At 43.4% G+C, this 17,115-nt stretch overlaps 1 protein-coding gene across 1 annotated transcript in view; it reads right to left on the minus strand.

The window, feature by feature from the left end:
• Nucleotides 1-17,115, minus strand: part of LOC126145946 (uncharacterized) — a 131,143-nt gene that overhangs the window by 62,448 nt on the left and 51,580 nt on the right. Inside the window, exon 3 of the mRNA XM_049915590.1 lies at nt 6,129-6,287. Coding sequence (XP_049771547.1) covers nt 6,129-6,287 — 159 coding nt within the window. The remainder of the gene's footprint in view (nt 1-6,128; nt 6,288-17,115) is intronic.

Here is a 17,115-nt window from a genome sequence, read left to right on the forward strand (position 1 = left end):
ATGCCACAGTTTTTCGCTAGGCCGCCATGTCCATGCCCCAGCTGTCCACAATGCAGGTATCGAAGGGCTGCCATAATCACACTATCACGTTGCTGTGCTGCAGGTTTCACTAAACTGCTACGTCCATGCCTGTCCAACTGCAGTTGTTGCAGGGGTACCTCATTCACGCCACTACACGTTTGTGTAGCCTCCACCTGATCGCTTCGCAGCCAGTGCACGACCACCCTGTCCAAACTGACGTTTGTTCAAGCCACTACATCTTAAAGATATCGTGAATGCCCATCCCACTGCCGGGCCACATAACAGCCTTCACAAGACCACCATACATGTACCAGCATCTTTTCACACCACAAAGTCTCTGCACCACTGTCCTATACTACAGCATCTTGGTTCCATGAACCTCGAGCCATAACATCTCCATGCTGCCACCTTCGCCTCTACCCTACCAGCTTTGTGATACACTGTCTCCACCATACAGCCTCTGTTCCTCCACTTCCATGCCACATTGTCACCACACTGCCACCTTCAAACTGTAATGTCTCTGTACTGCTACCTTCTTGCAGCATCACCTCTGCACTGCATGTTTCGTGTTGCAGTGTCTCAGTACCATTGTCTCTGAGCCATGTTGTCTCTCTGCCACCACCTCTGCACTGCCACCTCTGTGCTGTGGCGCTTCTGCAACACCATCCTTGTGCTGCAGCATCTCGCTCCATACCAAATCGCATCCACGCCTTTAAGCCATAGTGCATCCTCACCTCAGACAGCAATCCCAAATATCACCTTCAGCATTGTATTGCTCCACAGCAGCAAGTAAAAGACTACGAAAGTAAACGCTGTAACTGTTGCATTTCTTTGTTTGTGTTTAGAGTCACAGGCCATTGCAGGCGAACTGCAAAAGCACCAAGTGATAGTGGATCAAACGGTACAGGTGGTGATTCAAGTACACAAAAGATACGAAGGGAAGAGATAGATACGGAAAATCAGTGGATACCACGAAATCACCTCTATCTTTAAATCCATTAAGTGAGAAATCTGAAAAGATGGATTCATAATTAGGGAGTTTAAAATATGAAATACAGAATCTGAGATATGGATTGAAGCTTGACAGTGGCAATGGAGAATTAAAATCAAAGCTTGGGGTGAAGATAGGTAAAGTAAGTGGAAAAATTTGATCGGCAGCAGGTCAGATTCGTAGAAACTGAGAGTAAATTGGAGATTAATGTTATACTGGTTGAGGAAGATGGTAGATGGGGGAGAGAAATGGTTTGTGGCTAAAGTGGAAATTGTGCAAAACGAACTTCTGGGCATCTTTATACACAAGAACAAAAAAATAAAATCTATGAAAGTCAAACAAATGCAGAATTCAAACCCATTAAGGCATAGATTTCTAAATGCAACAAAGAGATAAATAGGGGCTGGAAAAATTTAAAAGGCAAATAAATATTTTCAAATATACTGTTAATGTAGCAACAGGACATGTAATGTTAGGATATCCTATTGGGCAAGGGTTTTGTACCTAACCATTTAGTGGACAGAATATATATCATACAAGAGATTTCCAGCTCCATGTAAAGATGATTTTGCAACTGGCATGAGCAACATTGATAAGATTAAGTTTGTAAAAAGACGGAAGTAGGTGTTCAGATGAGCACTAACCAAAATTCCGAGCAGATTGTAGATTACAAAACATTTCAAACAATGTTCTTGAATAAGTATTGGGACTGACAAAGGAACTGAGATTGCAGAATGATATTTTCAATCGTTCTAATTACAGAAGTAGAAAGGAAAGCCTAAAGGAGTTTTGTGTTAGGAAGTTAGAGAAATTAATTCATTTGCATAGACCACTGGATGGGATAGCAAAAATTTCAGTTTTGAAAGAAAGACTCCCAGAATCCTTAAGGTGGGAAGTGCTCTCCAAGGACAGATGCATACTTGTGTTGATCCACTGTAAATTCCAGAATGACGAGATCACACAGGGGACGTCTTGAAAATATTCACAGACCATAATGCTCCATCCTCTGGTCTGGACTCTTCCAATGATTGTTGCAGAGTGTTTTCTTTGAAACATTTCACGCTATAGACGACGATGGCCATCATCCAATGGAGCACTAAAAGTGATTCATCTGAGAGTGTCACCTGTTGCCACTCAAAGGACGTCCAGCTATGGTATTTTTATGTAAATTCTAACCTTCGTCTCGAATGAACAGCAGTCACTATGGATGCATGAACCAAGCGCTTGCTGCAGAAGCCCCTGTGCAGCAACATTGAGCTGAATGGTCATCGAGGAGATGTGTTAGTAATCCCTTGGTTCAACTGGGCAGTCAGCTGTTCAACAGTTGCACACATACATATCTCCATCGCCGTCGCTCATCCCTGTGATTATGACCCTTGGTGCATTACTGTTCTCTCGGCGCCAGTTTTAGATAGCGTCATTTTGCTATGCTCAGTATATTTGAACTATGGTGGCACATGAACACTTTAAAGACCTAGCCATTTTGGAAACACTTCCACCCTTGTCCCAAAACCCAGCTATCATGTCCTTTTGGTTGTCACAGAAATTGCTCCATTTGTGTTTTACGATGACTGAACAGTTTGTCGTATCCCCCGACATGCTTCATACACCCTCCATTGCTAGTGCTGCCACCTGCTGTCTGTGAATGCTTAATGCACGTTGACGTTGAATATAGGCAGTGGTCACATTAATGTGACTGGACTGTGTAAAAGCTTTGAATATTAACAAAAAACATGAAAACCACTTCCAGACATCTTAAAGAAAATGTGATGACAGCGTTGAAATAACAGTAATATTATCATATTTATAAAGCAAATATTAAAATAATTATTAACATTTATGTGCAAAGTCATATATAACAATATCAAAACAAGTTACATATGCACATGACACCCCATTTAATAAGTCTTCAAACTAGCTAAAAAGTGATCACATTTATTTTAATACTGAATGGGCACACTAGTTGTTATATGTAATTTATTTAATATTTATTAGTAAAGTGGAAAAGGAGAGGTCTTCACAAATAGATGATTAGTCTATTATCAGCATGAATGATTTATTGCAGCATTTTTATGCTCTTTAGTAAGAATTTTAACAAGGTTAATCTTTGTAATATGGCTATTTGAGTAGCGCAGTATGGCAGCAACAAGCTAAATGAAGGCATGAGTTTGACTGGCACTTTCCGTTCCACTTTAAGATATATGGAATATAAAGCACAGTTCATTATTGTGCCATGTTTAATGCAGAGTGATATCTGTCTACAGTTTGTCTAAAGTGTATATTTTATATGTTTGAAATACTGTATGTAAAGATTGTAAAGAATGTATTCATTAGAATTGCGGCCTAGTTCGAAGATGCTCACTTGACTGTAATGTCACTTGACAGAAGCTGTAGACAGGGGAGGAGAACATGTTTCATGGTCTTCTGATGTTTGTGTCTAGCTGGGTAAGGTCCTTGGAAAGGTTTGTGCAGTCAGTGAGCCACATGTGTTTAAGGGATATTCAAAGAAAGTATTGTTTTAGCTTGCTCACATTCGGGACGTAAGAATTTTTCAATGTATCAATTTAAGAGTTAGAAAATACTTGGACAGTTAGTACTAGTGACTGAACTTTGCCATGATGCACACAGTATTGAATGAACTTATTAATCTTTATGTACTTTATGCAGTTTGAGTGATTTTGGTGCACTGCACAAAGCCTTTGGCTTACATTCATTATTGCCTACAAATGCTCTGCTTGCTCTGGTAAGTCAATTAATTGACCTCTTTTTGCTTTCTGAATTTAGATTTCTACCTATATAAAACTTGTGTTTGATCTGAATAAACTGATAGTGAACTTTATTCCTGTGGTTAAGCTACATCATCAACCTGAGAAATCATTCCTTTCTTACCTCCAATGTTTATTAATCCGACCATTTACTTATCTTTTTATGAAATTTGGGCTGATTGTTTGCTAAGTATGCCATATAAATAATAAATGCTTTTATAAAGGCTTGAAGCAACACTGCACGACCTAACCCCCAATTTGCAGATGAACCATATACACGTTTAAGATTATGTTCTCACCCTCTGATGGTGACATAGCAACAAATTCACCTAAACTGAGGATTGATTTCATAATACGAGTGTTGGAACTTAAATAGTGGCAACTATATATTCACAACCAATACAAAAGAGTTACATATTTGCACCTGTTACTTTCCTTCAAAGTAGTCACCAACGTTGTGTAGAACCCGTTGCCAGCGATGTGGAATGCGTAGTATACCGTTAGCAGAGCCTGTTCTGTTGATAGTGGGAATGGAGCGGTCTACTGCCTGTTGAATCTTTGGAACAGTTCTGAAGCGAATTCCACGAAGTGGTTCCTTCATCTTCGGAATCAAATGAAAGTCACAAGGACTTAAGTCCGGGGAGGATGGTGGATGGTACAGTACTTCCCAGTCCCATCGACCGAAGAGGGCAGCCACAGCTTGCGCTGTATGCGCCCGCGCATTGTCGTGTAAAATGATGGGTGGGTTGCTCAGAAAGTATCGCCGCTTCTTTCTTAAAGCTGGTCGCAGGTGATGCTTCAAAAACGAACAGTAATACGAGTTAAATCCTTGTGACTTTGATTTGATTCCGAAGACGAAGGAACCACTTCGTGGCATTTGCTTCAGAACTGTTCCAGAGATTCGACAGGCAGTAGACCGCTCCATTCGCACCATCAACAGAACAGGCTCTGCTAACGGTATACTGTGCCTTCCATATCGCTGGCAACGGGTGGCCGGTCGCTGTGACCGAGCGACTCTAGGCGCTTCAGTCTGGAACCGCGCGACCGCTACGGTCGCAGATTCGAATCCTGCCTCGGGCATGGATGTGTGTGATGTCCTTAGGTCAGTTAGGTTTAAGTAGTTCTAAGTTCTAGGGGACTGATGACCTCAGATGTTAAGTCCCATAGTGCTCAGAGCCATTTGAACCATTTTTTGGCAATGGATTCTACACAACGCTGGTGACTACTTTGAAGGACAGTAACAGGTACAAACATATAGCTCTTTTGTATCGATTGTGAATAAATAGTTTCCGATATTTAAGTTCCAACCTACGTATTTATCTGTTACCAAAAACCCCCATTGAAGTTTAAATTGTTTAGTTTCATCTAGGATCAAGCAGTTGCAGCTGTGGCGCTGCAGTCTGGATGCCATGGCAGATGCTTTGGTAACTGTGACAACCATGTTCGCTGAGAATTTCATCACAGTGGAAGAATCCCCTGACGTTGCTCTCATTACAATGACCAACAAGCAGATCCCACTGACCATGGCGACATGGGAAGAGAAAGACCATATCGAATACATCACAGCACAATAAGTCCAACAGCAACTGTAGAGGGTCAATGCATGTAAGGCTAGAACGGCCGACCTGTTGACAAATCAGATAGGCAGGCAATTACCATACATCTCTGCAGGGAAAATTTTAGCCTCATTTAATGCAGTCCTGTGGTCTGTAATATACTCAGAAGCCTGGAAGCACGTGGAGGTAATGGTAATCCCCTAACCGACGAATAACTAATGGCCCTCCAAAATCTCGCTCCATGGTCTGCTTCTGGTGCTTTCCTAAGTTTACGAGCTGCTATACTTGAAGAGGCTGGAGCAATTCATCCTCGACCAACAGCTTCTCCACACTGAACAGTTCAGCCGCTCTGTGATGCCCCAACTGATGCGACTTGCAGAGAGTGCTATGGTGGCTACACAGTGTCGAGAGTACTATGGGCCATAATACTCGACGACTCCTGAACCGTTGATACTGTGAGGCAAGAGGGCCTGCTCTACAGTTTTGTGGCCCTTAGAGCCCCATGTCACATGGATAGCTGCTCCAGTCCTACCTGCAGGTGCTGTCCTTCCATTTCCGTGCTAGATCGGAATTGTCTACGCGCTGGAAGATCCGGGCTGAGATCCCACATGGCTCTGTAATGCGCCTCTGTTGTATGGCATTTCTCTTATCTGCGTGACCTCTACACATAGCCTGGATGGCACACTTTTGGATCAACTACATAATCTGTACAACGTAGATCATCAAGCAGTGAAAATATGCTAATCCAGTATCACTGTAAACACAATAAAAGATCGTTTCTTGCTATCTACTTACAGCCTTCATCGGTTTGCCATAGACACCCATAGCAGAGTAAGTATTGTGGAAAGTCTTGGGAAATTTCTTCGATGTGAACTCCATGACGTCATACACATCATGGCCGTAGGAGTAGTACCAGCCACCAGTAGTGCCCCATGTGTAGAACAAACACTTTGTCTGGAAAGCAAATGAGAGCTATTAGTACAGAATAAGCAGATAGTATAGCCTGTATTGCACTGTCAAAGTTCTCTGATATACGTTTTATAAAACCTAGTACCACACTCTACCTTTTATAAAAGATATGCTAAAAGTACTCCGGTAGAACATATGACAAAGATATTTTATTGTGTAATACAGACGTAAGCAGCATAGCCAGAAGTATGTTCCATATTGCTCTGATAACACACACTAAATGTTATGCTCATCTTCCCACAACATTATAGCTAACAAGATTAAGCCATCACATATGCTGTTGACTCGTTACCAGCAACCAATTCGAAGGCAACCAGGTGATGTTAGTTTCTGTTTCATTTTCTTTTTAGAATTGCAGAGTTGTATGCACTGAATAGCCTCCTTGCACCGCAGCTACTTCTATCTGTTGCGCTGAACCAAAGGCAAGTCTATATCCATGCATGTAAGCGCATCCAGTGGTACATGGATGTTACTGATAAAAGACAAATCGTTCACTCAACACGTTAGAGATCAGAAAAGAGATCTATAAATTTGCTTTAATCTCATCAGCGGGTTCTACGAAGTGTACCGCCCCTATCCGCTCAAAGACTCGACTTACAAGTCTCCGCCATTGCCTGCTTAACTGTTAGCTCGTCACTTGTCTGTTGTCAGGTACAAGTGGACCACACCAGCATAGAAAGGAGAGCAGTATTGAAACTGGGGATTTGTAGCACTGCTAATACATACACAGCTGTTGAGTATGGCAGCAGCCATGCTAATACAATGATTATATATATATACAGGGTGTGTCACCTAACGTTACCGCTGGATATATTTCATAAACCACATCAAATACTGACGAACCGATTCCACAGACCGAACGTGAGGAGAGGGGCTAGTGTAATTGTTTAATACAAACCATACAAAAATGCACGGAAGTATGTTTTTTAACACAAACCTGCGTTTTTTTAAATGGAACCCCGTTAGTTTTGTTAGCACATCTGAACATATAAACAAATACGTAATCAGTGACGTTTGTTGCATTGTAAAATGTTAATCACATCCGGAGATATTGTAACCTAAAGTTGACGCTTGAGTACCACTCCTCCGCTGTTCGATCGTGTGTATCGGAGAGCACCGAATTACGTAGGGATCCAAAGGGAACGGTGATGGACCTTAGGTACAGAAGAGACTGGAACAGCACATTACGTCCACATGCTAACACCTTTTTATTGGTATCTTTCACTGACGCACATGTACATTACCATGAGGGGTGAGGTACACGTACACACGTGGTTTCCGTTTTCAATTACGGAGTGGAATAGAATGTGCCCCGACATGTCAGGCCAATAGATGTTCAATGTGGTGGCCATCATTTGCTGCACACAATTGCAATCTCTGGCGTAATGAATGTCGTACACGCCGCAGTACATCTCGTGTAATGTCGCCGCAGGCTGCCACAATACGTTGTTTCATATCCTCTGGGGTTGTAGGCACATCACGGTACACATTCTCCTTTAACGTACCCCTCAGAAAGAAGTCCAGAGGTGTAAGATCTGGAGAACGGGCTGGCCAATTTATGCGTCCTCCATGTCCTATGAAACGCCTGTCGAGCATCCTGTCAAGGGTCAGCCTAGTGTTAATTGCGGAATGTGCAGGTGCACCATTATGCTGATACCACATACGTCGACGCGTTTCCAGTGGGACATTTTCGAGCAACGTTGGCAGATCATTCTGTAGAAACGCGATGTATGTTGCAATGCTCTCCGATACACACGATCGAACAGCGGAGGAGTGGTACTCAAGCGTCAACTTTAGGATACAATATCTCCGGATGTAATTAACATTTTACAATGCAACAAACGGCACTGATTACGTATTTGTTTATATGTTCAGATGTGCTAACAAAACTAACGGGGTTCCATTTAAAAAAACGCAGGTTTGTGTTAAAAAACATACTTCCGTGCATTTTTGTATGGTTTGTATTAAACAGCTACACTAGCCCCTCTCCTCACGTTCGGTCTGTGGAATCGGTTCGTCAGTATTTGATGTGGTTTACGAAATATATCCAGCGGTAACGTTAAGTGACTCACCCTATATATATATATATATATATATATATATATATATATATATATATATATATATATATATATATATATAATGTGTGTGTGTGTGTGACACTGGTTTTTATGTTTTGATCTCTTATTCCTCACGATTATGTTGACAAACACGCACATTCCACGCATTACCAGGTCTGTGACGACAGTACAAGAAAGCAGTATATGAGCATGAAGTGTAATTTGCACATAGTGATAAATTCTTAAAATACATTTGCAGCAGCATTCGAAAAATGATAAATTGCAAAAATCTGGTAGCCTATAAAACCAGGCTGGCATGACCAAAATGAAGAGTGCAATTGCACTTGGTTGTGTGAGTGTGGTGGTGATGGGCTGGCAGGCTCAGTGGAAACAGTGCTGATAAAGAATGATTTTATTCAGTCTCAGTGCATGTTTTTTCGTAGCTTGGTGAGGCAAAACATGCCTCATGTGGTTGACCCTGGCCGGCGCTGATGTACGGGCAGCGGCTTCTGCCCTAGTGAGAGGATGCTGTATCGACAGCCCGCAATGCTGACGGCAGACCTGTGGACAGTCGGCAGCGCTTGTAGGCCACAGTTGCGACGCTAGGAGAGCGCTACTGCTCTGTCGGTGACGTCACCTGGAACGGCCCCTCAGCTCCCAATACAGCCACCGTGGTGGTGGGTAGAGACTGCTGTGTGCATTATTTGACTTGCTGCTCTCTGGCAGGAGTTGATTGCGGTAGGCGCTATGGTAGTAAGTACTGGGGAGGGAACTCAGTACCGGCAACTCCAGGTGTGGACAGCAGATCAGCGGGTTGTGGCACAAAGTGCTGTGCGGAACTCAGTGCTGGCAGCAGGCACAACGTGGCCTCAAACCCATGGCTGCTGCTGGGAATGCCCAGTCATCTCACTGCCCAGCCTGGCGCTGGTGCTGTGGTGGTGGTGCTGGACTTCAGTGACGAGAGCGTTTCTGCCTCAAAATTCAGACATATTTATATCATTCCGAGGCGCATTTATTTCACCAATTGTTATTCTTCAATCTTGTACTTACATTCGTGTTTGAACTGCTTCCAGATCTCGGTTTAGAGATTATGTCTTCCTTAGTAAACTGTCGAAGCACGTATGTGTTGTTCAACATGCAGCTCTCCAAGTTCGCAATCTGTGTGGAATGCCACTCCATTCTTACTTTATTTACCTCTACTAACACCCTTCCAGTGTCCACTGTTTTGTTCAGTTTGCCCATGTAACTTGCGTCTGGTGTCCTGAATATGGTCTTTAATATTCTACCCCCCCCCCCCCACATATCCTTCCCCTTTTTACCCTCCTGAACTCATGGAATACCACTCTGATAACTTCTGGCATCTGCTTGTTTAATCGTGCATATGCACCGAGCAACTTCCTGTACTCCTTTGAGACCCATTTCGGCTTCCCACTACGACACTACTGGCCGTTAAAATTGCTGCACCACGAAGATGACGTGCTACAGACGCGAAATTTAACCGACAGGAACAAGATGCTGTGATGTGCAAATGATTAGCTTTTCAGTGCATTCACACAATGTCGGCGCCCGTGGCGACACCTACAACGTGCTGACATGAGGAAAGTTTCTAACCGATTTCTCACAGACAAACAGCAGTTGACCGGCGTTGCCTGGTGAAACGTTGTTGTGATGCCTCGTGTAAGGAGGAGAAATGCGTACCATCGCGTTTCCCACTTTGATAAAGGTCGGATTGTAGCCGATCGCGATTGCGGTTTATCGTATCGCGACATTGCTGCTCGCGTTGCTCGAGATCCAATGACTGTTAGCAGAATATGGAATCGGTGGGTTCAGGAGGGTATTACGGAACGCCATGCTGGATCCCAACGGCCTCGTATCACTAGCAGGCATCTTATCCGCATGCCTGTAACGGATCGTGCAGCCACGTCTCGATCCCTGAGTCAACAGATGGGGACGTTTGCAAGACAACAACCATCTGCACGAACAGCTCGACGACGTTTGCAGCAGCGTGGACTGTCAGCTCGAGGACCGTGGCTGTGGTTACCCTTGACGCTGCATCACAGACAGGAGCGCCTGCGATGGTGTACTCAACGACGAACCTGGATGCACGAATGGCAAAACGTCATTTTTTCGGATGAATCCAGGTTCTGTTTACAGCATCATGATGGTCGCATCCATGTTTGGCGACATTGCGGTGAACGCACATTGGAAGTGTGTATTCGTCATCGCCATATTGGCGTATCACCCGGCGTGATGGTATGGGGTGCTATTGATTACACGTCTCGGTCATCTCTTGTTCGCATTGACGGCACTTTGAACAGTGGACGATACATTTCAGATGTGTGACGACCTGTGGCTCTACCCTTCATTCGATCCGTGCGAAACCGTACATTTCAGCCGGATAATGGACGACCGCATGTTGCAGGTCCTGTACGGGCCTTTCTGGATACAGAAAATGTTCGACTGCTGCCCTGGCCAGCACATTCTCCAGATCTCTCACCAACTGAAAACGTCTGGTCAATGGTGGCCGAGCAACTGGCTCTTCCCAATACGCCAGTCACTACTCTTGATGAACTGTGGTATCGTGTTGAAGCTGCATGGGCAGCTGTACCTGCACACGCCATCCAAGCTCTGTATGACTCAATGCCCAGGTGTATCAAGGCTGTTATTACGGCCGGAGAAGGTTGTTCTGGGTACTGATTTCTCAGGATCTATGCACCCAAATTGTGTGAAAAAGTAGTCACATGTCAGTTTTAGTATAATATATTTGTCCAATGAATGCCCGTTTATCATCTGCATTTCTTCTTGGTGTAGCAATTTTAATGGCCAGTAGTGTATTTGGTAACTGTTGTACCCCTGAAAATATTTCCTCCAGCCCCCTTACCTCGTACATTAAACAATAAACTTAATAGCAATCTGCGACTGGATAACATTATGGGTTTCGCAGTGCCCTCACTCCTCCACCATCAAAAATGGTAGAGCATTGGCAAGACTCCCATTCTTTTCTGGCTCTTTACGGCAACCTGTGGACAGGGATCAATATCACCCCACCTCCCCTCTCCTCAGGACCTTGCTGCCTCTGAACAGCACGTCTTAATAAACTACCGATAAATCCTAATCTGACATTAATATACAACCTTATCTAAAACAATGTCAATGCCCTATACTATACACAAAAGACAAACATAGCCAAAAATCACAAAACAGATTACATATCAATTATTTCCTTGCCCTCACTGCATATTAAGCTTGAAGTGTCTGGACCTCCCTCTCCTGTTGCTCATTCTTCCGTTTCCTTTTCGCCTCTCTCCTCACTTTCATTAATACTTCTTGTGAAATTGCTTTTGACGCACCCTTGATGGTCATAGACTATTAACCTTGTCGGCAGCTGCAACTTCACATTTAATTGTAATGTGGTTTCAATTACTTGGTATCGGCCCTGGTACCATGTTACAAACGTATTTGTTTTCCCCCTCTGAGTATATGGACACGATGACATCACCCATCGACCTTCTTTAGATTGAGATGACGTTCCTACTCGCTTTACTGACTCGGTATGCTTCTACAATGCCCTAGTATTTGCTCGCTGGACCTTAACAGCACGTCTTAATGTACTACTGATAAACCTACTCTAACTCTAACATACAACCGTTCTTGCAAATTCTCGGACTGACCCTTCCTGCCTCCTTTCTGGCTACTCATGTCGAAAGGAGTCGAAATCTACTTCCCGCACACCACCCCAGATGGCAACAAACCTGCGCTAGTATGAATTTTCGAGTTCTATGCACTCACTACGAAGGATAAATATGTGCCCCAATCCGAAAGGTGTACACTGACGTAATAACTAATCAACTTTCCAGTTGTCTGATGAACTGGTTTCGACGTTCCGTTACCTTGCGGATGAAGTCGACAGATTCTCAACTTTTTTACCTTTAGTAACCAACAACTCTTCCTTCGTGTCTGACATGAAGTTCAGCCCTTTGTTCGTAATTATTGTCCCTAACATTCCAAACTTCTGTATCCACCTATTAACCAATATCTGCGAGCCTTAGTGTCTGTTGGTCTACCATCTCTATGTAACAGAAAAATAATCTATTATGGTCAGCAATGGATTCAGAAGAATATGGGCTTGGGACAAGGAATGAAAAAGTAGAAAGACTAATTAAGTTCTGTAATAAATTTCAGTTAGTAATAGCGAGTACTCTATTCAAGAATCACAAGAGGAAGTGTATTTAGAAATGGTCAGGTGATGCGGGAAGATTTCACCTAGATTACATCATGCTCATACAGAGATTCCGAAATCAGATACTGGGTTGTAAGGCGTACTAGAAAGCATATGTAGACTCAGATCACAATGTAGTAGTGATGAAGAGTAGGCTGAAGTTTAAGAGATTAGCCAGGAAGAATCAATACGCAAAGAAGTGGGATACAGAAGTACTAAGGAATCACGAGATACGCTTGAAGTACCCTAAGCCTATAGATGCAGCAATAAAGAATACCTCAGTAGACAGTACAGTTGAAAAGGAATACGAATCTCTAAAAAGGGAAATCACACAAGTTGGAAAGAAAAACAGAAGTACAAAGAAGGTAGCTGCGAAGATAGGATGGATAACATAAGAAATAATTCGGTTGATCGATGAAAGAACGAAGCACAAAAATGTTCAGAGAAATTCAGGAATACAGAAATACAAGTCGCTGAGAAATGAAATAAATAGGAAGTGCAGGGAAGCTAAGACGAAGTGGCTGCATGAAAAATATGAAGACATCGAAAAAGAAATGATTGTCGGAAGGACAGACTCAGCATATAGGAAAGTAAAAACAACCTTCGGTGACATTAAAAGCAAGGGTGTTACCATTAAAAGTGCGCAGGGCATTCCACTGTTAAATGCAGAGGAGAGAGCGGATAGATGAAAATAGTACATTGAAGGCCTCTATGATAAGGGAATTTTTGTCTGATGTGAGAGAAGAAGAAACAGGAGCCAATTTAAAACAGATATAGATCCAGCATTAGAATCAGAATTTAAGAGAGCTTTGGAGGACTTAAGATCAAATAAGACACAAGGGAAAGATAACATGCCATCAGAATTCCTAAAATCATTGGGGAAGTGGCAGTAAAACGACTATTTACGTTGGTGTGTAGAATGTATGAGTCTGGCTTCCGAAAAACATATTGTCCATACACTTTCGAAGACAGCAAGAGCTGACAAGTGCGAGAATTATCGCACCATCAGCTTAACAGCTCATGCATCCATGTTGCTGACAAGAATAATATACAGAAGAACGGAAAAGAAAATTAAGGATGTGTTATATGACGATCAGTTTGGCTTTAGGAAGGCAGAGGCACGAGAGAGGCAATTCTGACGTTGCAGTTGATAATGGAAGCAAGAATAGTTCAAATGGCTCTGAGCACTATGGGACTTAACATCTGAGGTCATCCGTCCCCTAGAACTTAGAACTACTTAAAGCTAACTAACCTAAGGACATCACACACATCCATACCCGAAGCAGGATTCGAACCTGCGACCGTAGAGGTCGCGCGGTTCCAGACTGAAGCGCCTAGAACCGCTCGGCCACACTGGCCGGCTGGAAGCAAGACTACAGAAAAATCAAGACTCGATCAGAGGATCTGTCGACAATGTAAAATGGTGCAAGACGTTCAAAATTTTGAGAAAAATAGGGGTAACCGATAGGGAGAGACGGGTAATATTAAATATGTACAAGAGCCAAGAGGGAATGATAAGAGTGGACGGCCATGAACGAAGTGCTCGGATTAAAAGGGGTGTAGACACGGATGTAGTCTTTCGTCTCTACTGTTCAATTTGTACATCGAAGAAGAAATGTGGGAAATAAAAGAAAGGTTCAGGAGAGGAATTAAAATTCAAGGTGAAAGGATATCAACGATATGATTAGCGGATGACATTGCTATCCTGAGTGAAAGTGAAGAAGAATTGCATGACTCCTGTATGGAATGAACAGTCTAATGAGTACAGAATATGGATTGAGAGTAAATCGAAAAAGACGAAAGTAATGAGAAGTATCAGAAATGACAACAGCGAGAAACTTAACATCAGGGTTGATGGTCACGAAGTAGATGAAGTTAAGCAATTCTACTACCTAGGCAACAAAATAATCAATGACGAATGGAGAAAGGCGAACATCAAAAGCAGATTAGCACTTGCAAAAACGGCATTCTTGGCCAAGAGAAGACTACTAGTATCAGACATAGGCCTTAATTTGAGGAAGAAATTTTTGCGAATAGACATTTGAAGCGCAGCATTGTATGGTAGCGAAACATGGACTATGGGAAAACCGGAACAGAAAAGAATCGAAGCATTTGAGATGAGGTGCTACAGACGAATGTTAAAAATTAGGTGATTGATAAGGTAAGGAATAAACAGGTTCTGCGCAGTATTGGAGAGGAAAGGAATATGTGGGAAACACTGACAAAAATGGCTCTGAGCACTATGCGACTTAACTTCTGAGGTCATTAGTCGCCTAGAACTTAGAACTAATTAAACCTAACTAACCTAAGGACATCACACACATCCATGCCCGAGGCAGGATTCGAACCTGCGACTGTAGCGGTAGCTCGGCTCCAGACTGTAGTGCCTAGAACTGCACGGCAACTCCGGCCGGCAAACACTGACAAGGAGAAGGGACAGGATGATAGAACATCTGTTAAGACATCAGCGAATGACTTCCATGGTACAAGAGGGAGCTGTAGAGGGCAAAAACTGTAGACAAACTGTGACATCCAGCAAATAATTGAGGACATAAGTTGCACACAATCTTCTATGTGGCCAACAACACTTCCTTGAACAGCTTAAACTCACAGGTGCCAAAATTATCCACATTTATAGGTACTACCTAGCCTCTGCCCCTCTCTTGTACATGTATGTACTACATTTTACCAAACAACAAACTGCACTGATTGCCTCACTATCCTCCAGCGGTACTACTAAACACAACATATCACTTAGTAAGACAGGCTCCACATTAAGCCTTAGCGACTCTCCAGCGTCATTTGAGGCACAGTCATGCGAATTAACCTTAATGTCATTCATCGTGGTCTAACAGGAGTGCCCTCTACACTAGACACTCCTCTTGACAGATCTACTGCTTCCTCTAAGTATTGGGACAGCGTTCGTTCTAGAAAAGTCTGCATTGTTGCCAGATATATCCAAGATGGTGGCGATGACATCGTCCAAGATGACAGTGTGTAGACTTGGAAACAGCTCATGACATCATCCAAGATGGTGACCATGACGCCAGCTGATGACACCATTACCGTTATCCAAGATGGCGGCTTTTGGCGGGAGAGTGCCACACCCCCCTCCCCTTCCCCAGAAAAATGGTGAGAAGTTAAAATTCCAGCAGAATAATGCATCACACCATGGTTAACTCTACTAACCTGAGAAAATTGCGTGAAGATAGGTCACTTGGGGTACATCCACTAACTTAAGTCATTAGACCGCCAACTCTTCCTAGGAACTGGCACAAAGTTTGAATTTTGGCATGAAGATAAATCACTTGGGGTTTCTCTACCAAGCTAAGAAAATGGTGTGAAAGAAAGGACACTTGGACTACCTCCACTAACTTAAGTCACACGACCACCACCTCCTCCTAGGAACCGGCGCCAAATTTGAATTTTGGCAGTGAAGAAAGGTAAATTCGCCTATCTCTACTAAGCTAAGAAAATGGTGCAAAAGAAAGGTTACCTCCACTAACCTCAGTCACTCGACTGCCACCTCCTCCTACGGATTCTTGGGAAAAGGACACGACCAATGTTGGACATAAGTCTTTATTTTGCATGCACCAGTCTTTATTTAAACAATTTCATGCAGCATAGCCATCCGGTGCATTCATTACGAGGTCTGGACTCCAAATGACCTAGTACACAATACCACCACCAGAGGGTGCTGTCTTCTGTCCTGTGATGTAATCCAAGATGGCAGGGGAAAATGTCGACAGGCAGTGTCTCCACCAAGAGATCTAGAGTCTGACTGACCTAGTACACACTACTGCCACCAGAGGGTTCTGTCATCCTTCCTGTGATATAATCCAAGATGGTGGTCTGGAGGGGGAAAATGGCGAGAAAATGACTCTGCCTGCGTTGGGCTGCTGGAGAGAGTAAGGAAAGGGTGTACTTTATTTATTTTGGAACAATTTATTTAGGGATGGAGTATATTTATCACACTGATTCAAAACACATGCTTGGGGTCACAATACACATTTTGCACACCTATAAACTACACCTAAATAATGCTCTACAAACAAGCAAACAACTCCTAACTTACCGAAATAATTTCAGTACAGACCTGCAAAATGCTCCTAAATAATGCAGCACAGTGATGTGTAGACACACTCAGTACTCGTAAACTATCCAAATAGCGCATAGCACAGCCTACAGACCTGCTCACAAAGTAATGCAACAGACATGCGCAGACACCGCCCGCCGCCCCCTGTCCATTGGACCGCACACACTCCCAGAAGTCGGAACGCACCGACAGCCCCGCGAAGTGTCGCGGCTGTCAGCTGTCAAACCACACAAAGGCGCCCATTCAGGTCCCCCACTTTGAGGTGGTGGCATCCATTTTATACTCAACACCTGAGAAAACCCTATCGAAATACGTGTTCACCTAGGCGCTGTTGATGACGCAACCGGATGGAAGCGAACACCTATATACAAACGCAGACGCTCCATGGTGGGCAGCGTGCGGGTGTTTGCTACTGCTGGTATGACCCCGCCCTCTACC

Source organism: Schistocerca cancellata, chromosome 2, assembly GCF_023864275.1.
Source record: "Schistocerca cancellata isolate TAMUIC-IGC-003103 chromosome 2, iqSchCanc2.1, whole genome shotgun sequence".
NCBI lineage: Eukaryota > Metazoa > Arthropoda > Insecta > Orthoptera > Acrididae > Schistocerca > Schistocerca cancellata.